Genomic DNA, 26,220 nt, shown 5'->3' with positions numbered 1-26,220 from the left:
CCACCCTAATTTGGTGTCTCTGACTGGACCGGAGCCTTCTAACATCCACTCTTGTGGGCAGCGTGGGAGAAAGGGCCAGGTCCTCAGCACCAGCAGGGAAAAACAGGCTGGATGGTGAGACTTGGCCTGGGCGGGCCGTTACTCCGGGTCTTGCTCTCATGGGCCCTTCGGCGTTCAAACCTGCAGTCCAGGGGGCCGGTGCTGTGATGGGGCCTCCTGCCTGGACGCAGGCCAACAACTAGTTCAGCCTTCTCTTTGTGTTTATTTTCTTTTTCCCACCTCTGAGCCTTTACAGCCAGCTCAGCCTGGTTTCTGCTCTATTGGCTGGGGATTGGGGAGTCCACTCTGGGGAACCAGCGCCCCCAGAGGACAGGCCTGTATAGAGGTGGCCATGGTGATCAGCGAGGGAGCTCCAGGGAGATGGGGACACTTGGGGTCCAGCCACCTCTCTTCACATGAGAATTTAACCTCCATTGCTAGCCTTGGACTATCAGAGTTTGATTATCAAGGGAAAATGCAGCTTCCTTCTCCGCAGCTTTTTGGGGGTGCTCTTGAGCCCCTAGATTGGGTGCAGGCAGGAGAGGAGTGTCCAGCTGGGGGCTGCTGACACATAGTTGAGAGGGGGTGACCCAGGGCAGGAAAAGGGAAGGAGTGAGTCAGGACTGGGTTCTGCTACTGACTTTCTGGGTTCCTTTGGATGAGTCATTTCCCCTCTCTGGGCCTCAGTTTTCCCTTCTGGGTGTTGTAGAGTTGGACTAGATCCTTTTTCAGTCACTTAAATGCCCCCTTTGTTTTAGCCACCTACAAGTGCCACTATACTGACTTCATTAAAATCCTTCCTTAAATCAATACACTTTATCAATTTATGTCAATTTATTATAAAAGAAAACTTCCTGGCACAATCAGTAATGAACAGCCAGTATCACAGAATACAAGTTTAATCACGAGTCCAGTGTAAATGAAATAAAGTTATGTAATCCTAGCTCCGAGCTCTTGCCCGCAAAGGATCTGAGCCTGAGAACGTTCTCTCTTTGATGAAGAGATAAATTAGAAGGTTGGAGAGATGTTTAAGACCAGCACCCAGCTGAGCCTTTCCCCCTCATGAAACCAGACGTATTGAAAGAGAATTTAGAAAGGGACCAACTTTCTCACTGTGTGAACCAATGTTGTTTCAAGTGATGCCCACGTGCACCGGAAATCATCTTGGGTAGCCTCAGTGGTATATGCCTTCCCTTTGGGGTACCCTGGATATGCCACTTCTCAGGTCCTGAGCTAGATGATTCTAACCTGCATGTGCTTTGGTTCGTCCCTGTCTGACCCCTGGCCAAGATGAGACATGGACACAGGCAGAAAGCGCCCTCGGTCAGGCCCAGCCTCAGCCCCCTGACAGCCCCTGGTTGCAAAGCTGCCAGGGTCTCTCCTGCAGAGGAGAGGCCCAGTAAGGACAGACATGCGGACAGAGACCTAGACAAACAGGCAGGGGCACAGCAGTGTGAGCTCGGGTCCCCTCCTCTTCCCTGGACTGCCCACCCACAGGCATTAACAGCCCATGAGCCGGCTTGTGACCAGTTGGACAGCTGGGGTGGCCCCAGGCGTCTAGATGGCTGTAACTTGGGTACATGCTCTGGCAAGAAGGCTCCCATATCTGTAAAATGGGAACAAAGGTCCTCCCCCAGCCCTCCCAGGGTCAAGGGCAGAAGAGGGCTGGGAGTGCTTGTCACACTTGTCCCAGGTCCCCGTCCTCAGCCACCGGAGGGACAGCCGGCAGTCGGATGGGCCCAGGTTATGAGAGGGAACCAAGGTAGTACCAACCCCTGTCCACACGGGATCTTCCTCTTCGCTGGCTCCTGAGCTTCCCCGGGGGCCCTGCCTGTCACCCTGCTGTGCCATCCGGCAGGACATGGAACAGAGAGCAGACAACAGGCACCCCAGAGAGAAGGGATTGCTCACAGTTTTCAAAATAGAATCGATGGAAGTCCAGGCCCTCGACCAGGTTCCCCAGGGCCTCAGGTTCAAAGGCTGTCATCCCAGGGTCACACATCTTCCTAGGGGGAGGAAGTCAGAGGAAAGAGGAGTTGGGAGTAGTCTCTTAGGGCCACCCTCTAACTCCAGGGCCTGGACTGGAGGAGGGTGGGCCTGAGAAACCAGAGGGATGGAACCCACCTCACAGGATCAGTGACGTCAGCAGGTGGGACAGGGCTTGCAAACTGTGCTATGAGGCACCCACCACCATCCAGTGGTAGAACTGGGAGGCCAGGGTTCGACTCGGGTCCTGGCCCTGCCACTCACTGGTTATAAGATCCCCAGCAAGTGGCTAGTGGCCTAACATCACCCACCAAGCATGCCATGAGTGGCTGTGAAGCGTCGTGCAGAGACCCCGGCGGGGGGGGGGGGGCTGACTCAGCGACTCAGCCTGTGCGGGCCTCTCCAACCTGCATCTCCCCGCCGGGGGCAGCAGAAGCCAGAGGGGCTTTTCCCGGTGGGGAGGACCTTTTCTTTCACACCAAAGTGACTTCTGCTCACCAAACAGGTACATCCCTGGAGGGGGTGCGTTTTGCTACTTTAAAAATGGCCTTTTTGCCCTCAGCGAGAGCCGCAGTTTCCTCTTCTGTAACATGAGGAAAATAGCATTCCGTCAGGTTTTTCATGCCTGGGAAGGAGGCGCACAGGGCAAGGTGAGGAGGCCCTCTGCTGTGTGTTTTCAGCTCAGAGCTCCCTTCCAGGTCTCAGCCTTCTGGGGAAACCTGACATCCAGGTTGAGGAAGGAAAAAGGCCATCTCCCCCACCCCACCCCCACCGCCAGGTCTCTAGGATCTGTGGCACGACACAGACCCCTGTGACAATGACGGTGAAGCCAGGGACAGGAAGTACCTCAGCACAAGCAAAGATCCCAACCCTGGGGAGGAACCGGAGACGCTGGTGGATGGGTATCAGGCCTGGCATCGTCTGAGCTGGACATTGGCTACTGCAAGCCACTGTCTCCCTGCTCTTCCCTGACTGTCCTGTCCATGTGACCCAGACAATGCACATCTCCACTCAGCCCCTCAAATTCTCCAGGCAGACTAGCTGGGGGCTGGGGACTCTGCTCAGACCATAGGAAATGCTCAGGACCCTTCAGCTCCAGAATCCTCCAAGGCTGGGTGTCTGAGCTCTGAGTGTCCGGGAGACTGAGCACCCCCACTGGAGAAGCCCCTGCCTTTGAAGGGACTCAGGGACCACCTTCTCCAACTCCATTATACATCTAGAGACACTGAGGCTCAGTGAGTGAGGGTTACACAGGGCCAGACTCAGGGTACCACAGGCTCCAGGGGTCATGGCAAGGGGTCAGAACCGGGAGTAGGCTACTGATGCCAGAGAAAGTAACATCACAGAGGTGAGAGCGGGTCCCCAGAAATGGCACTGGTGGGGGGCTGGGGTCCACAGAAGCCACCTCTCTTTCCCTCCCTCCTTGGGTGCATCTTTCCAGAGAGACTCGACAACTCTTCCTGTGGCTGATTTAACATTTAGGGCTGGCCACAAGACGCATTCAACAGCGTGTTTCTGGGCTTTCATGCTTTACCCAGGTGCACACATGCATACACACCTGTGCACGGCCCTTATGCACACAGTCACAAACATGCAGTGTAGACAAGTGCACACACACGTGCATACGTGTGGCCTGTCTCACACCTGTCCCTTCCAGAGTCCTTGTTCATCCAGACATAACCAGGGGATTGCTGGGGCCTTGCCGTCATTGGCTGCTGCCAACACCCTCCCACAATTACCATGTACCTGGCCTGCCAAACCTTTGGGAGACAAACTTCAGCTCCTGGGCACGGTGGAAACCAGGAACCAGCTGCCCAAGAACCAAACCCCGGCTATGTTATTCCGCCTTCATCTGAACCCAACAGTCGAGGGTCATTCTGCCTCAGTTGGCAGCTTTTGCCCACCAAAAAGCACATGTGGGGTCTTGTCAGCCCTGCCTGAGTGGTGGAGACTCCTCCCGCTCCTTGGGGTCGGCTAAGGGCCCTGGTGGGGCCTGCTTCTGGGCCAGACCAGGGAGGGGGCATATGGGTGACCACTAGGGGGCGTTCCAGCTCAGCCTTTGCACACAGCCACCCCACGAAAGGCTGGCCCAGATGCGCAGGGGACAGTCTCAGACCACCTGTTTCATTTAATGTTAGTTTTGGACACGCTGCCTTATTCCCCCAGAGGATTTAAGGTTCTGTTTTGAGGTTCTTTTGCTCACCCCTGCTCCCTGGAGGACATACCCTACCCTGCCCTCCTGAGGTCAGGCCCATTGCAGCAGGTCTGAAGAGTGGCCCGGCCCGCCTCCCTCCCCTCCTTCCCCACTCATCTCCTGAGGAGACCCATGCTGTGGTGGAGACTACCCTCTATTTCCTTGGAGAAGCAAAAGGGTTTGGTTGGAGCCCCTCCTGAGGAACAAGATAGGAGGAGGAGGAGGAGGAGGAGGAGGAGGAGGAGGAGGAGAGGGAGGACCAAAATACAGAGAAGTACTATGAACAGAAAGCTTCACTAAAGCATAAAGTCTAAATGCAAAACAGACATATGAGCTCAGTCTGACTCACAGCTCATGCAGAGGGAGTGATTGAGGGTCAGAGACCGGGACCCCCAAAGTTAGCCATCAGCACCCCCTCCCCCCTGAACAACCATCTGGACATGACATGCAGAATGGGCCCAGCCAACTCACGTGTAGGACTCAAAATCTCCATTGCTTATGGCTTCGATCAGCTGCTCTGTCACTTTTATAATCTCCTGTTTCCGCACTGTAAGGCAGGAGGAGACACAGAGAAATGATAGTAATAGAAATAGTAATGAAGCACCTGCTACCATTTTCTGAGTCCCTATCATGTGCCAGATCCTGTGCTAGGACCTGAGGGCCTCGTGGAGACTGTCTTCATTTATATTCACGTTATCCCTGGGAGGTAGGTATCATGACTCCCATTTCGCAGAAGCAGAAACTGAGGCCCAGGAAAGTGGGGAAAAGGTGTGACAGTTCCCTCAACTGCAGAAGGCAAAGCCGGTGCCCCAGCTGGAAGCCTTTGTCTCAGTGAGGCGTGCATGGCAGACATTCTGACGTTAGGTCTCATTTGAACCCAGGTTGTCTCCAAAATACGCCCCCCGCCCCCATCCCCTTGCTTTGCCACCTGAATCAAAACCAGGTCAACGGTGGGGCTGGACCTAGTAGCCATGAACCAGGGCCCTCCCACCCCGGGCCCAAACTGGGGCCCCCAAGGAAGGTCTTAGGGCTTTACTCCTCCCTCAGGTCTGGGTGAGCGTTTTGGTCTATTTGGGTGCCTGTAGGAATCAGGCACTGAGCTGTTCAGAACTTTCTAGGCCTTAACGAATCCCAGTTGCTGAGACCTGGCCTCCCCTGGCCACCCCTGAAACACTACAAATAATTGGTCTTTCTAGTACAGGTTTAGGCATCAGCTTTCTTATTAGATGTGTGCTGTTCCGAGCCCCAGTTTTCCCATCTGTGAAATGGAAACACCACCACCTCTCATCCCTTCAGTGCCAAACCCAGACTTGAGGGCCAGACAGACCTCATGGAAATGCCGGCGCAGGTCCTTACACGCTGTGTAACAAGGCCACAGGGTTGTTTCCTGGCCTGTCAGACGGAGACAACAGTGCCCCCCACCCCACTCCCGGTAACGAGGTAACGAGGTGGGAAGGGGCGATGCACACGAAGCCCCCGGGCCCACTGTAGGTATGCATTTTCAGCACTGCCGTTTTCTGCCTTCTCCTACACAGGTTGCCACACCCGCTTCTCACAGACACCCCGGGAGGTCAGCAAGGGCCAGTGCCCCCCATCTGACCCACAAGGACACTGGGCCTCCGTGACAGAGGAAGCTGGAGCCGGGTGTCGTGGCTCCCGGCAGGGCTGTCTCACCAGAAGCCTCGCATGGTTCCCTGGTGGCAGCCCCCCCCCACCCCCCCCAACGACCCAGGCCCAAGCTTCACTCCAAACCCAGTCAGCTCTCCGGCCTACTGGAGCAGCCTCAGTGAGGTTCAAGGGCACACTGTCATTTCTCAGTCTGGGGCCGAAGGAGGGGACCACGCCTGGCTGAGGCCCTGTCCCTGCCCCTTTCCTCACCACCGCCCATGCAACCCCACCCCGTCTCACGCCAGGGAGCTCACCTCAGGCCCAGAGGACACAGGGTCCTACGACATCCAGGCTGAAAGAACCCTTGGGGACCAGGGACTCAGCCTCCTTATCAGACTTTTGGGGAAATGGAGGCCCAGTAAGGGGGGGTGACTTGCCCGAGGACATAGAACACACTGGGTGCAGAATTTGGTTCCCAGCCCACGGCCTTTTCCACAGGACCCCCACACCCCACATGCTCCCTGACGTATCAGGCCCGTAAGCTCATCTATTTCCCAACTCAAATATGTGCTCCACGGAAGCTGGGCCGTGGCTGCCCGTGTCGCACAGGATCCCTGGACCTGGATGGGACCCCTGGCCCCCCCAGGCACTCATCCCTGAATGAACGAGTGCATCAGGCACTGTGCTATGTGCTCTACCTGCGGAATCTCGAAGCCTCACAGCACAGCTTCACGTGGCCATCACTTCCACATCAGCGATGAGCAAACCGGAGGTGAGAGAGGTCGGCCGGTCTGCTGTGGTGGGCTGACCGCCCCAACCAGAGTCGTCATACTGTTCTTGGGTCAGGGGCCCTGTGCCCAGCACGGCTCTTGGCACACAGTGGGTGCTCCGTAGACATACTGGTGATTTTCTCCAATGTCAGTACCACAGTGAGGGGCTAATTCTTTACCTGCTGGCTCTGCTAAGATTTACCAGGTATGGGAATGAGCCTGTCTTAGACCTTGAGCTCTGCCGGCTCCCTCTGGGGTCTTGCCTGGGGTGGGGGCAGAGGAGGCTTGAATGAATGAATCAGTGGGTGGACCCAACACCGGGGCCTGGGGCTGCTGTCTTCACCCTGTGTACTAGAATTGCCCAAGTTGCCAGGTGGTCCCTGTCCCTAGGACCCCAAGAGCCTGGCCTCCAGGTCGACTCTGCCCTCCTTCCTGGAGACAGAGGGTGGGAAGAAACCCATCCCTGCCAGGAGATGCCTCATTCCACTCCCACGCAGAATCAGGCTGCCGATCCAGAGCGGGCCACGTGCTCCGGGCAGGCCATGGCACCTGTCCCACCTCCTAGCCTTTTCTGTACAGACCTTACGATTCCTTCCAGCCTGACATTGCACGAGCCTGTGCTTAATTAACGCCCTGTCTCCTGTGGGCTGCCTCTCACTGCCATCTCAGGGAGGCTAGCGACGTGGTCAGGGGCATGGATTCTGGAGCCAGAGTCCCCGGGTTTGGATCCAGATTCTCTGCCACTTCATAACTGTGACCTTGAGCAAGGTGCTTCTGCGTGCCTCAGTTTCTCCGTACGTATAACGGAGCTACGGACACTACTTACCTCACAGGGTGGTTCCCAGGACCGAGTGAGTTAAGAATGTATCAGTAGGAATAACTAATACATAGATGGTTCTCACTAAGGACCAGCTACGGTTCCAAGCCCTTTATATCAACTCATGTATGTAAATAATGATGCATAATCTAAAGCGTTTAGAGCAGTGCCTGGCACTCCGTAAATAAGAGCTGTGATTATTGTCATCCGGAAATCTCTGAATTGGAAGTTTTCCCTGAGGACAGCCTCTGGTCTTCAGCCTGGGCAGGGATGTTTTCCAGAAGCCTGATACGTGATGGTTCCATCTGGGTTGGGATTTGGGGGTCTGCAGCCTGCTGCCCTGTTTGACATCTCCCTCTCTTTGCACCCACTTCCTCCTTCTTTTAAGTCAGAATCTCCCCCCTGAAAGCCCCTTCTTATATTTCTCTTACCCTTTCTGCCTTGTGGGCCTCTGAAGTGTGCACCTGTTTCCCCAGACCCTCTGCCCTCCCCCTCTACTAGTCTTCTCTTTTTAGGGCTGAAAGCCTCTGGGTTGGGATTTGCAGGATCTGACGTAGGCTGGCCATCCACTCTTTGAGCATCCTTGAGCTATTGAAATGCCTCTCTGAGTGTGAGCACACAAACCTCAGTGTGGCTTGAATATTGCAGCATATCAGGTCTGGGGTAACACTCTCTATCCCCTCCCTAATTCTGGACACTATACCTCTCTTAATGCAGCCAGAGACTATGGCTAACTTGGCTGTGCCTCCAGCCACTCAGGACATCAAGTTTGCCAGCAGTGGAAGTCTAGTGAGCAGAAATCTCCCTAGTAGCTTCATCTCTGGGATGGGAAATCTGGGAGTCTGGTGCTTCTGAGATGTGGAGAAATTCATTCTGGTTTTGGGTTCCTTCCATGTCCTCAGCAGTCCTGTTGCTGTGTGAGAGATCCATTCAGCAGCTGCTCAGTAGCAATCTCTGGCATTTCTCACCTACCAGGTGTTCATTCATTCAATCCAGGAGTGCTCCCCTACAGATGGGAGAGCTGAGGCCCCAGAGAGGTTAAGGCACTCTCTCAAGGTCACACAGCATGCCGAGACTGAGATTGGATCAGCATTCCTGGCTGGTATTTCCCAGAATGTCTCTGCCCAGATTCTGAGGCAGCTCTTTGGGTTTGGGGAGGAAATTAATTTTTCATGGAGTTGACCAGGAGGAGGTAGGGAAGTGGGAAGGAGCCTGGCAGGGCCTCAATGCAGCTCAGAGGGTGAGAGGCCTGTGCATGAAGCCTGAGGTGCTCTGAAATATTAATGTCTCTTTCTTTGCTCAGGGGGAAATGTTCCCTAGAGGATGACATTTCTAATTAACTTTAATGTTAGGTCAGAATCTACCCCACCAGCTGCTATTCTCACTTAGTAAGAAGACTTAACAAATTAACACCAGAAAATGGTTTTTTTTTTTGAAACTTTCTCTGAGGCCCGAAGAAGCTGGGGGAGGTGCAGGGCTCCTCTCTCCTGCCAGACACGGGGAGAAGCTTCTGGCTGAGCCAGTGTCTCTCCCATCAGACATGGACTTTTACATGTGGGAGACTGAGCAGGGGACGGGGTCCCAGTTCTGCCAGTAATAACCTGGATATACCCTTTCTCTCTGGGCCTCAGATTCCCCTCTACAAAAAGGGCGTAAGTGAACAAAAATTTAAGACTTCACAAATCTTCCCATCCTGGTCTCTAGAGGAGAGGATAATGGTTGCAAATGTGGGGTCTCAGGGACGCCAGCCAGAACCATTACTCACTGGGGACAATGTCTTCGACGGGTCACATTTTACACTTATAACGCATACAAATTTTGCATTCTGTTCCAAACACTTCTCTGTCTGTTTAACATATAAATATTTGTCTCAAAATAATCATTGAGTAAAATCAATGCTCCAAGGAAATGTTATGTGGCCTCTTATCATTCAGCCCTAAGCTCCAGTTTGAAAATAAAGAAATTAGGGGCGCCTGGGTGGCTCAGGTGGTTAAGCGTTGGACTTCAGCTCAGGTCATGAACTTGTGGTTTGTGAGTTCGAGCCCCATGTCGGGCTCTGTGCTGACAGCCCAGAGCCCGGAGCCTGCTTCAGATTCTGTGTCTCTCTCTCTCTGTTCCTCCCCTGCTTGTATTCTGTGTGTGTCTCTCTCTCTCTCAAAACTAAATAAGGAATAAAAAAAAATTTTTTAAGAAATTAAAATTTATTAAACAATAACTATGTGCCAAATACTGTGTAGCCACTTGATACACAGCCTCTCATTTCATCCCCACAGCAACCCGCTGAAATGGATACTACCGTCATCATCTCTTTACTGAAGGAAACTGAGGCTCAGAGAGGTTGAGTTTGTTGCCCAAGGTCACCCAGAAAATGGACCGCAGTGAAGAAGCACGGAGCCAGTTTATATCCATGACCCCCATCTGCTCTGAGACCAGCATTATGAGACCACAACGAGCCTTTTCAAAATCCCAGTGCCTCTTATCATTAAGACAGTGAACCTCTAATGTGGGGAAAGCCTTAGAAATGCCATGTCTTGGCCACCACAAACCTATGGAATCAGAATCCACAGGGGCAAGAGCTGGGAATGTGGTTAGAAAATCATACCTGAGGGACTTAGGGTGCAGACTTGACCCCAACAGGGAGCTTTTCTTCAGGATGATCCATTTTTTTGGTAAGTTTTTATTTAGTTTTTGAGAGGGGGGGAGGAGAGTGCAGGCAAGTGGGGGGAGGGCAAGGAGAGAGACTCCCAAGCCAACTCTGCACTGTCAGTACTCGGGAGTCAGACTCGGGGCTTGATCTCACAAACCGTGAGATCGTGACCGGAGCCGAAATCAAGAGTGGGATGCTTAACATGCTGAGCCACCCAGGCACCCCGAGGTAATCTATTTTTAAAGGGTGTCATCACGGAAGACTGGTTGGCTCTAGTCCCAGGCTGTGGTGATAGAGTGCCCCCATGCCCAGCTGGGAATGACCACCCAGGGACACACACAGGGTGGGGCTGGTCTCCCAAGGCATCCTGGCAGAGTCGGGAAGGTAGCCATGGTGCTCTGTGGGTCACACCGACCTTAGAGGCGGAAACGCAACGGTACCAAAAAATCTTACATAGTAAACCGCTCTGTCCCCTTCATTGTATTCTTTTAGAGGCAAATGTTTACACTGAGAAATGTCGACACGGATATAGCTGCAATCTCTCCAAGCCAACCGTGTTTTTCTAAATTACAGACACCCCCCAGGTGTCTCCACCATGAGCTGTGAGAACCCCCACCCCCGTGGCTGGTCTCCCTGTCCCGCGGGGTGGCCGGGCGCAAGCAGCACAGCAGGACATCACGAACTCATCCGGGGATTTGGGGTCCCCCGAGCAGAAGTCGACACTCGTCCTTTCTGCTCCCACTCCAAGCATGCATGCCACACCTTTGAGCCATGGTTACGAGGCAGCATCCGGAGCCACGTTGCCCAGGTTCAGATCCTAATCCTACCCTTATGAGCTAGAGGACCTTGGGCCAGTTTACTCGACCTCTGTTTCCCAATCCATAGAATGGGCTCAATCACAGCACCTGCCTCACAGGGGTGTTGTGAAGTGCAGGTAAATGTCAGGTGCGTGGAACAGGTCTAGCAAGTGCCCCACAAAAGGCAGCCACTGTTCCTGTTACTGTCCTTGCTATTTTCTCCCTTACTAGCCAGTCCCAGTTATCTAGGTTCCTCCCCCTCATCCATCTGAAGGCTTTTGGGGACTGTTAGCCCCTGGCTACAGTAGGTCTTTCTCATACGCCTGTCAACTGAACTTTCTGAATCGTTGCTTCCCCTTCCTTTCTTATCATCGCTTCGTGTTTTTAAAATCAACTCACTTTTTATTGATTATTTAAAGTAAGCTTTATGCCCAATGTGGGGCTTGAACTCAGGACTCCTAGTTCTTTTTATTTTTTTATGAGCAACATAGACTTTATTTTTTCCGGATTTTGCACAGTGAATATCAATTTTCCGCTCCTTTCAGTAGCACTTAAGAGCGACGTTTTAAGAGTTATTTTATGTGCTCAGGACTCCAAGTTCAAGAGTCAAGAGTCATATGCTCCACTGACTGAGCTGGCCAGGTGCTCCTAAAATCAACTTTTTTTTTTTTTTTTTTTGAGACAGAGAGAGAGATCAGGGAAGAGTGGCAGACAGAGAGAGAGAAAGAGAATCTTAAGCAAGCGCCATGCTCAACATGGAGCCCGACATGGGGCCCCATCCCATGACCCTGGGATTGTGATCTGAACCAAAATCAAGAGTCAGACGCTCAACCAACTGAGCCACTCAGGCGCCCCCAAATCAACTCATTTTTTAAAAATTCAAAAGAAAACGTCTACCACTGTGACACATCTATGACTTGGCTATGTTAATCCTTTCCCTAAAACGTACCAAACTCCATACATGACCCCTACAACAGGAAAAGCCTATCTGCACGCCACCAGCGGACCAAGCACCTCATATGGGGAAACAGTGTCCCGCAGCGTGCCCGGTCTACGAGCGGCCACAGCCACGTTCTCTGTGGAGGAACAGGACGCACATTGGTACTGGGGCCCTTCCAAGCCCGGGCTGTCAGTAAAGGGGGCCTGCTGGGAGGCCCAGGGCTCCCAGACACTGGAGGCAAGGCCCCCCCTACCTTTGGTGTCTTCATCCTCAATGGTGGTATTGGTACTCTCTGAAGATTCCTGCCAAAGAGAACACGGGACACGGTGAGGCCTGCCTGGCAAGCGGGAAGACACACGGCCAGTTTCGGGGCCGCCCCGGCTGCCTGATGCTGTGGCCCGGTTTCCGTAAGCCTCGCCGGCTCTGCCATCCAGATGCTGCACTGAAAACCCTGCCAGACCTCCAGGCCTAAGGAGGGGGAGGGCCCAGCTGAGCGGGTGGCTGGTGGCAGGGGGCGTGGATGAAGGGATGGTTGCAAGGAGAACCCTGGCCTTTCTGGAAGGGTTGGGAGGGCTCCCTGGCCCTGTCAGCTTGAGGGAGCCAAGAGGGGGTGTGGAAGAGCAGAAAAGGCATATGGTGGCCACAGAACGGGGAAGGAATACACACACTGGCAGGAGAGGAAGAGAGAGAGGCGGGGAGGCCCAGTGTGAGAGAGGCTGGGCCTCCGGGGGAGAAAAACCACACAACTGAGGGAGACAGCGATGGAGTCAGAAAAAGAGGGATGTGGGCCACCATGCCACCACTGGATCCCCTCGACAGAGGCAGGGGCTGGTGGCTCCTCTGCCACCGGCAGGCCCTGGGTAGCATTGAAAAGCTCAAGAAGGGCCTCTCTGGCGCCCACTCCTTTGGCCAAACCGAGCCCCCCCTCGCTGCAACTGGCACAAACCAAGCCCTGAGACGAGTTCCAGAGCGGAGGGCGGGGAGAAGCGAGAAGCCAAGGGCTGGACGTGGGATGGGGTTCAAATCAACCTTCATACCTGAGGGGGCTCTCAGGTCTGCCGCCAGGCTGCTGGTCTGGGCCATGGAGTTGGAGGTGTCAACAGAAACACGCCAATGACACGCACACACAACACACATGTTGTCGCACGAGGCACACACGTACCAAGCACGCCCTGAGCACCCTCTCCCCGCCCCGGGTTCCCAGTGCAGCCCTGCAGGAGGGAGGCGGGAGCGAGGGTTTGAGGCCCAGCATTTACCGGCGTTTGGGAGACGGCAGACACTCACCATTAACTGAACGCTGGAACTGGACTTTCTTTTCTGGAAAAACAAGGAGAAGAGATGGGACAGGAAAAGACACAGCGTGAAAACGGCAGGGAAGCAGAAGAAACGGCAGGGAGCAGAGAAACAAAAGACAGGGGAGGTTTGGAAGGATGATGGGCCTCAGGGTCACCCTCTGTGGTCCCTTGCCAGCGTGGCATTGGGGCACGAAGTCAGGGCCACCAGCAAGAGCTGCCCTAGTATGGCCAATCCTCTCTCAGTCTGAAGCTCTCGGGGCCTCATGCACAACTGCCTGGGGCTCGCCATCCGACCAGCATGCTCCAGGCCGGGCCTTGCCTGGACCAGGGCTCCCCCTACACCAAGCTCTGACGGGGGAAACCAATCCTAGGGCTTGGATGCCAGTTGCCTAAGGCCTCCGGAAGCCAAAGCTCTTGCCAGACGAGAAGGTGCTCAGGTCTGGAGATGAGGCCCCATGTCTCCTCCTAGACTCCCCACGTGTGTCTCTACTGAAAGAACCCCACTCCCGGGTGGGTTGAGCGTCATAGTCACTTGGGAAACTTGTTGAGAAAAAACATCACCAGGCCCCCTCAAGGAGTTTGATAACTAGGTGTGGGGCGGGGCCTGGGCATCTCCGTTTTAAACAGTATTGCCAGGTGACTTCAAAGCAGGCCCCGGTGTGGAAACCAGTCCTTTAAGTAGCCTTTGAAATCCTGCTTCCCAGCGACTGGCCTGTTCAGCTCCTTAATGGTGACAGAGAAACTGAGGCCCAGCCAGACGCATGGCTGAGCGCAGAATTTGAGTCTTTAGGCCCTGCCCTCCCTCCTACTCCAGTTTTGGGGGGATTTATAGCTTCATTCCTATTATTGGCTGGGGAACCATGGGAAGGAGAGAAAGAGAGAGGACACGTGCCGATTGTCTTCTCCTTCGCTCACTCCTAAGCTAGGTGGTGCAAAGACTCACATTCAGGAGGGGCTGTAGGTCAAGACTGATGCTAAAATTGGACGGATGGGAAGCTGGGGTCCAGAGACGGGCAGTGACCTGCCCGAGGTCTCTCAGCCAGCTGGTAGCAGAGGGGAGGCTGGAACCCCTGAATGCAGGCTTTCTCCTCTGTCCAGGTCTCCAGGCCCCATAGCCTGATGGCGCTGCAAAGGCCCGTCCTTCCTGGACGCGCTTATGTCTAAGAGGCTTGGAAGCTGTTCTCCTCGCTGTACTGTGAGCGGGGACAGACTTGAGATGCCCTCAGGGTAGGCCTTTGTGGGGGCGGTGAGGGGCGGCGGAGGCACTGGCTTTTCTCTGAGGATCCTTAGGTCTAAGTCTGCACTCTCTGACTTCAAGATCCAGGATCCTCTGAGGGCCAGGAGGAGCCTAAGATCCTGTGCTCTCCGTCCAGGGCCCCCAAAGATGTGGCAGAAGTGGCTCACTGGGCACTGCCCAGTGTAAAGTCTCACAGTCCCTGCATCTGCCCCAGCTTGGTAGACTCCCACAGCCAGCAGCCCACGGCCAGCCCCTCATCCCCTCTTCTAGCAGAAACCTGAGGAACGCAGGGCCCGGGGTTCCAGGCGGGACACGAGGAGGGAACACAGAGCAGAGACTGCGTCAGATTCGGACATACAGTGACAGGATGGGACATGGGGGAGAGGAATCACGATGGCACGGATGGGACACCAACAGGGGGCAGTGAGTGGGGCTGAGGGGTGGGAGTGGTCGGCCGCTCCTCATAGAAGCAGAGGCTTAGAGGTGGCTGGGAGGCGGGGGTGGAGGGCATCACTTCTTGCCAACAGAAAGGCTCGATTTCCCCGGATCACAAACGATGACGATGCTAATAATAACCCCGCACTGACCAGGGGCTTTCACCAAAAGCAGAGTCACATCTCCCAGAACCACGTGCAAAAGCATGGTTCTAGGGTTAGCAAAGATGGCAGACGTAAAGTAGGGTCAAAATTAGCCTTGCAAAGCCCATAAAGTACAGTACGGTGTTATCTCTGTTCCCCAACCAGCCCTTTTCCCGTCCAGCGTTGGAAGCAATCACTGGGGCTTCAGCAAAGCCTCCGATGAAGTCGGTGGTTTCTTTAGGGACCAAGTGGTAAGAAGAATATGTACGTCCCCACTTGGGTGGAATGTGTGTTGTTCCAAGCAGCACATGGTGTGACTCCCCAGGGCCCACTCTGGTGTAGGTGGCCGCAGGAAACACCTACCATTCTCCCCTTGCACAGATGGCAGGACTGATGACCCAGATCGCCAAAGGAGGGCAAGGTGGGGCCCATCAAACCAACGGTTCCTTGACTGGAGGTCCAGCATCACTCATAGTGAAACACACGACTGGACCCCCCAGAGCAACACATTGCAGGCTAGGCTCCCCAACTCCCGGGCAGGCCCCTGGTTAACTCTGGCTATTCCTGGCCTTTGGGTTTCTCTTCATCCACACCAAAGCCACCTGAGAAGCCGCTCAGGGTCTGTCCTGCTGCTGCAAGCAGGAGTGGCTCTTTCTCCAGCTGGGCCCACTGGCACGCCTTGCAGTGACTAGCCAGAGTTCCGCCATGCTACGTGATGTCCTTGCCCCCAGATAGCCTCTGCCTCCTGGCCTGGGCTGGAGAGGAGCCAGAAGGGAGCTTCATCCCAAGACCCACTATGAGGGAGGACCTGACCTCACACCCAACGGCTCTGTGTCAGCCTTTGCCAGGGCCACACCCAAGAGCCAAGCAGACGGGAAACCCTCCCTCCGCCCCTCCTCCTCCGCTGACTTCAGCCACAGCCCACCCGCACCTGTGACCTCTGCCCTATGTCCTTCGAGTATGATTTTTTTTCCCAGGGACCCCAGCACCCCTGGTGTCTACCCACTAGGGCCAAGAGGACCCCGGCTGCTCCAAACTGGGCCACCCTCATACTGTACCTCCCCCCATTACCCTTTCCAATTGGAGGGGGGAGAGTGTTTGACTCATGCATGACCCAAAACAGCCAGGCAGCCAGAACTCAATTCTGGATTCCATCCTAGGATTTGGGATAGGTGTGTGTTAACTTTATAAATTGGGTTGGCTTTAGAGCTGTGTTTCCAAAGACTTCCTTGATCAAACTTTGTTTTCAAGGGAAATCTTACTTGCAAGTCCAATCTAGAAAACAGAAAAGATAATACTGACTAGCATCTCATGAGCAAGGATCGCACGCCAGTACCCCTGCTGAATCCTCAGGATATGCTGGTTTGCTTCATCCTCACAAACAGCCCTGGGAGGTGGGAATCCCTTTTACTCCCATTGCCCAGATGAGGAAACACAGGCTCAAGGGATTGAAATAACCAGCTGAGGTCTCTAGCTGCTAAGCCCTCCCTGGCTCCCTTAACCACTGCGATGTCTGTTACATGGAGCTATTTGGCTGAAGTGGGTGTGAGAAGCCGAGAATCTTCTCTGCTCAGCCTCCCCCTTTCTATCCCGTGCTCCCTGCTGCTAGGGATGCCTCCCCAGAACCTTCAGGCTCCAAGAAGTTCAGTTTGAAAACCACTGACTTTGGCTGATAACCAACTAATTATGTATTCCTCACGTTCCCAAGATGAGAAGGAAAAAGGATTAGATAGGGTTTTGTTGGCTTTTTTTTTTTTTTTTTTTTACTTTTCTGTTTTTAAAGCTTATATCTTAGAAATGATGGAGTCCACATGCCCCCCCACCCCAACCCATTGCACATTGCACTTATGAGGAAAACTTAGCCCCCAGAGGACTAAGGGCAGAGAGGAGGCCCAGATCCTGGCCTCAGCCAGCCAGCCCAGATCTCCTCCCATGCAACCCCTAAACCAAACGAAAGCCAGTGGCCTGAGACCATAAATGCCACTACAATGAAGCCATGAAGCCACCAGCCCACCTGGATGGCTGTGTTTGGACAGCATCCCACACCTTCCAGCATCCTGGGCACAGCCCAGCCCTGGGGTCCTGGCCAGGCAGGGCTCTGAGCCCAGAAAAAGGCAGGGTCTCAAGAGAGGAGAGCCCACAAGGCAAGCCAGTGGCAGGGGAGGAGGGGGCCGGAGAGGGAGGGGGGCCAGGCCCCAGAAAGCAGAGGGAGAAGAGAGAGGAGGGAAGGAGGGGTCAGCAGGGTGTGGGCGGAAGTAGCTCGGGCAGGGCATCGGGGGTGGGGACAGAGGGCAGGCCTGGGTCATGGGGAGGAGGAGATTCTTGGCCCTGAGCCGGCAGGCCTTGACAGGGTGGGTGCCTCTGTCAGATGATTGGCTATCCAACCTCCATGGACTTCGTGGGTTGGACTGGGGTGCACACTGGGTCAGGGGCCCGTTCCAGCCAGCCCACACTCGGGGAGGAGGAGGTCACCCCTCATGATCAGCTCTGTCTCTTCTTTGTACCCTCTCACTTTCCAGTCTTCCCATCCCAGAGAACCACAGGTATCTTCAGATCTGCCCCTTTCCTTGTGCCCGCCCCAACTCCCCTGGCCACTTGCCTCTCCCACCTACTTTCAACCCTCCCCCTTCTCCTCCCCCCAGCCCCCCCCTCCCCCACCAATCCTGGGGACAGCCCGGCCGCACAAGTGACCACATCTGCCCACAACACCTTCAGCAAGGCCTGGGTCTCGCCCCAGCCCTGAAAGGCAGGCCCTGTTGGTGGAAACGCTGCCTGACGCTGGCCCTGCCGGGCTCCCGGGGGCTTACCTTCACACCATCATTCTTCTTGTTTCCTCCGCTCTTCCCTCCTGCGGAGGAGAAAAAGTAGAGGGTTACCAACACCAGGCAGGGCACCAAGGCCCACAGGGTAAGGAACAGCAGCATCCGCGGGCCGGCAGAGGGTGCGGAGCCGGCTCAGTGATCCGGGGGACACCTCCTCCTTCTGCTCCTCCTTCCTCCTTGGGGCCTGGACTGCCGGTGGCCCCCTAGGTGGGCCTGGGCTCCCCCGTCCTCAGCAATCTTGAGTGTGACCCTCTGGCCCCATGGGTTGTAAGAGGTGATCAATGTGTCCCAGGCCCGTGGGGTTGCTGTTTCAGCCCAGGGATTCCCTCTGGATCCCAGTCACCACCCGTGCTGCTGGTGGCCAACCCAGAGGCCTGGCTGCCTGGCCCGGGGCTGGACGCTCCCTCCCCACCCTGGCCCACTCTAATTTTAGCCCCATGCTGCTGCGGAGGTCATGTGTCAGCCCTGCCTACTCACTCCGGACAGCTGCGAGCGTCGTTTTGCCGGTGATGAGAAGCAGATGCCCCGCTCTGGGGCCCATCCCTGCCAGAGCACCCACCCCAACAGAGGCCTCCCTACCCCTAAATTCCAGAGCCCCATGCTCGGGCTGGCTGTGTCCCTGGTGCTGGGAAAAGCAGAGCAGCGGTTCTCAGGGAGGCCCCTCCTCTTGTTGTTCCTCTTTCCCTCCCTCCCTGACTCCTGGACAGAGCCCCTGGAGAGGGCAGCAGCCAGGAATCAGCAGGAATGCCCAGCCCTGCCCAGCCCGGCATCTGGCCGCTTCAGACTTCAAACAAATGCCTTAAGTTACGCGAGACAGGATAACTATGAAGTGCTTAGCACAGCACTTGACCTCGATGCAGTAGATGGTCGGTAAATGGTAGTCACTGTAAGTCCTTCTCCCGGACGCCGGGAAAGGGGGAGCCTGGGAAAAGGGGCGGCATGGGACATGGACGCCCCAGAGGCTCAGAATGACAGGTTCATGCTAGCCCAGCTTCCCAGTCCTTCTCACGTCTCTACCTGTGACCCCTTCCAGGCAAGTCTCCCTCTTAGAAAGTAAATGCAGGGGTGGGTGCCTCTGGATCCCAAAGCTGGGAGGAATGAGCTTCCTGGGCTGGACTGGGGTGTACGGAAGCTTCTATGAGCTTCGTGGGCTGGACTGGGGTGTACAGAAGAACAGGGGGAGTAGTTGCCCCTCCAGCTTCAAGGGGGCGCTCTCAGCTCCAGCCCACAACCGCAGGACTGTGGGTCCCATGAGGTCACATGTTCTGATCTTCAAGAGAAGACAGAAATCTGAGTTTTTCTATGAAATCGCCTAATTTTTAAGTGCTGGGAACTCTTTTCAAAAACACCACTGTTTTAAAACACCACTGGTCCCACAAGCCCATCAAGAGATGGGAACTGACCCATGGGCACCATCTGGACTAGAGTTTCTAGGGGCCCTTCAGACGTTAAAAAAAGACTCTGACTGTCTGGGTGGCTCATCTTTCAGTTTAAGGAACTGCAGGATCCTTGTCTGAGGAGAGAGTGGGAAGGCAGTTAAATGCGGTGGGGCAAGCCCAAATGTGAAGTTCCAGAGTTTTCCCACCCGTGGGTCTCATTCTTCCAGCTGGTTCAATGGGCAGATAGACTCTCTGGGAAGCCAGAGCCATAGCTTCCCAGAGCCGACCCCTTGCTGTGGAGCCGGCCACGTGTCCACAGCAGCCCTCTCTGACTGGCCCAGCCCCAACCAGAGGGCCCCTCGGGTGAGCTTTGCTATATCTGCTCAGCTGCCCCGTCAGCTGTCCAGCCTCCCCAGAGAGAAGCCTCTGGCAGGCATTGACCTGGGTTCTCTCCCATGCGCCAAGGGGAGCTTCTTGCTAAGCCCTGATGCAAATCCCTTCCTTTTCTCTTTGGGGCCACATGCCACAGGTCGTTGGGTACTCCCTGCCTTAACCAGCCGGCTACGGCCAAGGCCAAAGACCATTACCTCGGCTCCCTGGTGACCTGTCGTGGTTAAGGGCTTGCTCCGGGGTTGCTTGAAGCTGCACCAGAAGCAGGCTCTGCCTCTCTCTGCCTAGCAATGGCCCCCACTGCCTTGTCACCAAAGACCACCTGAGTGAAAGCATGGGGACTGCTTAGCACAGGGCTCAGTAACAGCGGGGAACAGGAATATTGCTACTTCCTGGGCCTACTTCAGTCCTGCCTGGACGTGTACCCCAGTGTTTGGGAGGACTCCCCCTGGGGCTGGCCCAGCCTGAGAACCCAGCACTGCTGTGAGTTTGGGGCGTTAGCCTTTCCTGATGGGCCTTTGGCCTGCTGACCTTTCACCTCTTGCCACTTGTGGGTGCAAGCGACCTAAGCCCCCAGTCTTTGGTCCTCTGTAGCCCTCACTCTCCCCAGGCCCCTGGCTCAAGGCCACCCAGATATCCAACAGGGCAGTGCTTCCAACAGACCTGTGCGGGATATATTTGGGGCTCTGAGGTCCCACCACCTACCAGAGAAGTTCCTGGTAGCCAGCATTGTGGTAAGGATGGCTCCCTGCAACAGAGAAGGAGGGGGCATGGGGCACAGGAGGTCAGAGGTGAGGGGGGAGAGGAGAGACAGAGAAATGGGAGGGGTGGGGGGAGGGGAGGCAGGTGCTGCATTCAGACACAAAGCCAAAGCCTTCTGCCCTGCCCCTCCATCTGTTTTCACCCCACAGCCCAGAGACCGTCCCTGCCTCCCTGGGGAAGTCGGGGAGAGCTAGGCCTTAGCTGGCACAGCTCCTGGAACAGGGCCACCCTAGCAGCAGATATTAATAGGTTCCACTGGCCTGGTAAAAGGGCTCAGGGACAGCTGTCAGTGGGGGCTCCTAAAGGCCAAGGAAATGTCCTGCCTGGACAAGGACAATAGGCCTGTCCTCCCGGGCCCCCTTTACTCTCCACCCGGTGCATTCGAGCCCTCAGTTCATCGTTAGTTTGTCCACTCGGGGCTCCTGGGCTCAGAGCCGTGGAGGGTTGACAAAGAAACTCTTTGTCTCGATGAGGGAGCTAAGGCACCGCCCTGCTGGTTCTGACAGTCTGATCTGGACACTCTCTGAGTGTGACAGTTCATGATTTTAAGACATGAAAAATGGTTCTGACATTTTGAGACTTCCTCTGCGACAGCTCCCAGTGGGGGCTGGGGGGTGGGGGGCAGTGGGACTTAGTTCTCCTGGCCTCATGCTGCCCACCACCCCCTTGGCCCGTGTCCCCTTCCTGAGCTGCCACATCAGGCCTGGGAGCAGTTGGTGAGGAGGTTCTGAATGAGTTGAGGCCTCAGCACCTGTCACTCAGCGTTCTGATGGCTTCTCTGTTCCAGCGGGCTGGAGATTCCTCAGTCATTCTTCCTACCTGCTCGTGGGGTCCCTGGCAAGGTCTAGGCCAGGAGCTATCACAGCCCTGGGGGCACACATGACCTGCTTGAGAGGCTGGCAGCTCCGGGCCCACCTGGGTCCCACTGTGGCCTCCTCTGGGCCGTGACCCCTGACCACGTCTCTTGGCTTGTCATCTCCTGTGTTTGGCAGCCGGATCTCTCATGCCCCTGGCCTCCTGCCCCATCCCATCTCACCCCCAGAACCCCTCACCAGCCACTCTGGAACCACGCTTCCGGACTTCTGCACAAGCTTTTCCCTCCGTCTGGAACATCTGCCCACACTGACTCCACACCGCTAATACCTGCTTGTCATTTGGGGCGTCTGCTTAAATGCCACTTGCCTAGCAAGTCTTCCTGGGATGCTTCCGTGGTCCTCCCAGACCTCGACTGTGGCCCTGCCGTGTACTCCTCCAGCCCCAGGGTGTGCCCAGGCACAGCACTCACCACTGCCCCTTAATGTCCCGCTTCCTTGTCTGTCCTTTCCACCGCCCCCTCCCCAGCCCAGACAGTAGATGTTCAGTAAATGCTTGTTGACTCAGTGAAGGAGAGAACTTGTGAGGGAGTCTCTCGGCCTCTGCGGAGACCCGACCAAGCTACTCCATGTCGGGGGCTCGGGAGGGCGGGGACCCATTACCTTCAGTTTTCTCCTGGCGTTGAACTTCTTCAGGCAGTCCACGGTCTCCTGTCTGTGCATGCAGGAGGCCACAGTGGACCGATGCTGGAGGAAGAGGGGGAAAGGTCTGTGAGTGGAAGCCAGGCCCGCCCGAGGGCCCCTCGGCAGGGTGTCTCATGGAGATGTGGTCGGGATTTGGGAGCGAGGGGCAGGGGGACAAATCTCTGTTCTAGGGAATGCTGTCCACGCTGCAGGTGCTTGGCACCCCCGGCACCCGCCATTCAATGCCAGTAGCATCGCCAGTCATGATGTCAACGCCTCCCGTTCTCACTTCTCCCTGAGAACCACAGCCGGGCAGCGTCTCGTGAGCAAGCTCCCTTGACCCCATGTTGGGCCCGAGGGGCCAGGGGCAGAGCCATGGGGGTCCAGACCCTGAAGTCAGGAGGGGCTCCTGGGAAGGGCCCTGCTGAGGAAGGCTCACCGAGATCCAAGGGTGCTTGAGGGCCTCGGCGGCCGTGATGCGTTTGGATGGGTTGATGGTCAGCATCTTATTGATCAGATCCTTGGCTTCCGGGGTGACAGTGTCCCATTCTGGTGACGGGAACTGGAAGGGGCAGAGGGGCCAGGTTTGCCCAGCCTAGCCCAGGCCACCCCTGCGATCCCCCAGCCCCTGACTGGCAGGGGAGCAGGCAGGGGTCCTACTGCCCATCCACTCGGGCATCCACAACCAGGAGGAGTGGGGACCCTCAACGCAGGGACCCCCCTGGAACCAGAGGAGAGACAGGGTGCTTTGCCCCGGGGACAAATCAGAACAGAGGCCAGAGGGAAAGGAGGACTTCCTCTGTTGTTCTAAGGCTGTGCCTTGTCTGGGGAGCAGTAGGCCAGCGGCTATAGGCCAGACTCCAGAGTCAGAAGGCTGAGTTTAAGTCCTGGCTCTGCCTCTTAGGCTGTGTGACTCTGGACAAGTCATGTGACTCTCAAACTGCCTCTAGAGATGTTGTGAGGATTAAATATGACGTGAAACACATAGCGCATAGCTTGATGGAAGCAGCCTTATTGAAAATCAGTATAGGGGCGCCTGGGTGGCTCAGTCAGTTAAGCGTCCGACTTCAGCTCGGGTCATGATCTCGCGGTTCGTGAGTTCAAGCCCCGCGTCGGGCTCTGTGCTGATGGCTCAGAGCCTGGAGCCTGTTTCCGATTCTGTGTCTCCCTCTCTCTCTGACCCTCCCCCGTTCATGCTCTGTCTCTCTCTGTCTCAAAAATAAATAAAGGTTAAAAAAAAAAAATTTAAAAAGAGAAAATCAGTACAGCTTGGTCCTTAGGAACACAGACGCTAGAGCCAAACTGCCTGGGTTCAAATCCCAGCTCCACCACTTTCGGCTATGCAGTGTAGGCAGTTATCTAACCTCGCTGCGCCTCAGCTATCTTATCTGTAAAATGGGACTAATACTCACACCTCTGTCATAGGTTGGTATGCAGATTAGCTGTAATATATATATATAAAGCATCTAGAAGAGTCCTGTATCAGTGCTAGGTATTATTATTATTTATGTGTGCATTACTATTGGCGGGAGCAGGGTGGGGGGGGAGTTGAGAGTCTGGCTTCTGGACCTACCCTCCACCTCTCATCCCACTTGGGTGCTGTTTCTGCCCTCTGGGGCCCCGGGCTAAATCCCGTCACACAGAGGCTCAACCATGAGGTGAGGCCTCACGCATCAGCCCTCAGGCTCTACCCGCCCCACAATTAGAGAGTGGCAGGGGGCCTAAGTGGGTTGGGAGGGCAGGAGGGAGGCACAGGGGTTGACAGGGAGGCTGGAGGGAGGAGGGACACTCACATCATAGGCGCCGGCTTTGATTTGCTGATACAGGCGGTGCTGGTCCTCATCCCAGAATGGCGGATACCCAACCAGCAGGATGTACAGAATGACCCCTGGGAAGAGGACCAGGAGAAGCCTCACCCCCCTGTGGGGAGGAGCCATGAAGAGGGGAAGGATGGGAAAGGAGAGGGCAGCAGAGGGGCAGGTGACTGGGGGGATGAGGCGGCTTCGGGGTAGACTCACCACAGGCCCACAGGTCCACAGGCTTCCCATACGGGTCCTTCCGCAGCACTTCCGGGGAGAGGTATCCAGGCGTCCCTGCGAACCCTGCTCCCCAGACACCCAGACAGGCAGACACACACACAGAGGTTGGCACGTTAGCAACGCAGAGCAAGATCCTGCTGGAAGAGGGATGAGGTTGCCCTGGAGATGAGGAAAACACTCCCTGCCCCCAAGAGTGTGTCGAGGGCAGGAAGCTCTGGCCCGGCCAGGCAGCAAAGCCTCTAGACCAGGCTGGACAAGTCCACAGTGCACTACCCCCACTCCAGAGCCTATGGCAGAAGTCATCAATCAATCCCAGAGTCCTTCCCGTGGGGTCCTGACTCAGCATCCCTCACTTCTAACAGCCATCCTGCGGCCACTATCAAGTGCTGGTGGCACGCTAGACCAAATGTCCTTGCCGTGTCAGCTATAGCCGAGCAGAACCCTTGCCCACTCCCCACCCTTGTCGGAGCTGGTCCTGGGAGAGGAGGAGGACTCTCCCCAGCTCTGGTTTTGCCTTAAGTCTCTTTTTCTTCGAGGCCTCAGTTTCCTCATCTGTCAAATGAGGGATTAGGGACGCCTCCCTTCACCACCTCCCGGCATTGTTGAGAGGATCTCGCTGGCAACAAACAGGCATCCAAAGTACTTTAACAGATAATCCTAAGAACAGTGACTATCTCTTAAGTGTGTGTGCTAAGCACGGAGCTGAGCACTTACACATCTGGTCTCACTCCTCACACAGCCCTGAGGAACGTGCTGTTATCACCCCCATTTCACAGGTGAGGAAACAAAGGCTCAAGCAAGGTGACGTGACTCGTCCCAAATCACACACCTCCTAAGTGGCAGAGTCAGAACTTGAACCCAGAGCTCTGGCTCTTAACCGATGATCAAAAGTGCCCACTAAAAAGTTTCCCCAGATAGCGGAAAGGACTTAATTATGCCAGAATCTCAGAGTGCTCGGGCTTGTGTGAGCTTAGATCCTGGCTCTTCCCCTTTTGATCTCCCGTGAACTCTTCCAAGTTTCTTAGCCTCTGTTCCCCATTTGTAAAATCAGGATAATTAGCCCTGGTACCCAGGCTGTTAGGGAAACCCGTGGAAACCCCCTAGCCAGTGGGGATGGTGCACGTGCGTGTGAAGAAGCCACGTACTCTTTTCATGATAACCGTGTCCCTGTGCCTGAGTCCCGTGGATATAGGATGGGCAACACCCAGTGACCAGGGGCTGACTGGGCTGGGACCGCTACTCCTAGAGCCCTGGCTAGTGCAACAGCCATCTCCCACTTGCCCCTGCTTGGGCAGGGCTCTCCTAGAGGCCAACGTGTCAACACAAGGCCGGCCCCCAGTGCCCCTGGCACCCCCTGCTCCCACTCACCGAACCATGCCTGCTGCTCCCCTTCCACCTCTATGGCCAGGCCAAAGTCCGCCAGCTTCACCGCGGCGCCCTTGAGCTTGGAAGCCAACAGCAGATTCTCCGGCTTCCCAGGACCAGAGAGAAGAGTGAAGTGGGGGAGGAAAGAGCCAGAAGACAGTGATGAGCAGATTCAGAACCTCACCTCCGGGGGCCTGGGCGTACGGAGGAGCAGCTGGACAATCCCGAGGTGCCCTGCACCTGCCCCTCCAGTCCCAGCCACGGGACCCCGAGCTTCAGCCCCCAGACAGGGGACGACCCTAGGGCAACACCGCCATCTACTGCACCAGAAAGACCTTTTCCCCACCCCGCATCCCCTCCTTCACCTCATCTCAGGGTTTGGGGCTGGGGCTGAGGTGAGGGCAGGGAGTTGGGGGAATAGCCACCACTATAATAGAGAAGGAGGGATATTTATTGCGCCCCCTCCTAGGTGCCAGTCACTAGGCTAAGTGTTTTGCATACATCATCTTATGGCCTCAACAACCTTTGGGGTCAGCATCATTCTCCCTGTTTTCCACAGTAGCCTTCCTACATTCCCCAAAACAGTCATGCTTGTTCCCACCTCAGGGCCTCTGTGCTTCCCGCTCCCCCTATCTGATTTGCTCCTTCTCTGAGCTCCACAGGGCTGACCTCTTCTCTTCATCTGCTCTCACCTTCATGTCACCCTGTCAAAGGATCCCTCCATGACTATCCAAAGGAGGAGCCCCCAGGTAGCCTCTGTCTTAGCAACTTGTTACTATCTTCAGAGATATCATCACAATTTGTAATGTTTCCCCATCTGTTGTTGTGCTTGTCCATTATCTGTCACCTCTATAGAAAGTGAGTTTCTTACCACTACATCACCCGCACCTAAGAGAGGGGACAGCGCAGAGCAGACACTTAATAAGTATTTGGCATATGTATGAAGGTGAGGAAACCAAGGCTCGGAGAAGTTAAGTGACTTGGCCAAGATCACACAGCTGATAAGTTATAGAGCCAGAATCGAGGCAAAGTCAGGCTCTAGAGCTGTTTTTAACCACT

The 26,220-nt window shown here is 55.5% G+C and overlaps 1 protein-coding gene across 4 annotated transcripts in view; it reads right to left on the bottom strand.

The window, feature by feature from the left end:
* The window catches only part of CAMK2A (calcium/calmodulin dependent protein kinase II alpha), a 62,799-nt gene that overhangs the window by 5,612 nt on the left and 30,967 nt on the right, over window positions 1-26,220 (bottom strand). For 2 of the 4 annotated variants that reach the window (XM_027077116.2, XM_053200311.1), the window contains 11 exons: window positions 25,165-25,267; window positions 23,776-23,859; window positions 23,551-23,645; window positions 22,197-22,319; window positions 21,737-21,820; window positions 20,205-20,247; window positions 17,716-17,756; window positions 13,083-13,115; window positions 12,052-12,100; window positions 4,691-4,766; window positions 1,951-2,045 (listed from right to left, as the gene is read on the bottom strand). In XM_027077116.2, the coding sequence (XP_026932917.1) occupies window positions 1,951-2,045; window positions 4,691-4,766; window positions 12,052-12,100; window positions 13,083-13,115; window positions 17,716-17,756; window positions 20,205-20,247; window positions 21,737-21,820; window positions 22,197-22,319; window positions 23,551-23,645; window positions 23,776-23,859; window positions 25,165-25,267 (826 nt within the window). The remainder of the gene's footprint in view (window positions 1-1,950; window positions 2,046-4,690; window positions 4,767-12,051; window positions 12,101-13,082; window positions 13,116-17,715; window positions 17,757-20,204; window positions 20,248-21,736; window positions 21,821-22,196; window positions 22,320-23,550; window positions 23,646-23,775; window positions 23,860-25,164; window positions 25,268-26,220) is intronic. The other 2 variants (XM_027077128.2, XM_027077120.2) reach the window with 1 other exon arrangement.

This window comes from Acinonyx jubatus, chromosome A1 (genome assembly GCF_027475565.1).
Source record: "Acinonyx jubatus isolate Ajub_Pintada_27869175 chromosome A1, VMU_Ajub_asm_v1.0, whole genome shotgun sequence".
In the NCBI taxonomy this organism is placed as follows: Eukaryota; Metazoa; Chordata; class Mammalia; order Carnivora; family Felidae; genus Acinonyx; species Acinonyx jubatus.
The sequence above is the reverse complement of the archived record's forward strand: the minus strand, read 5'-3'. Positions and strand labels throughout refer to the sequence as shown.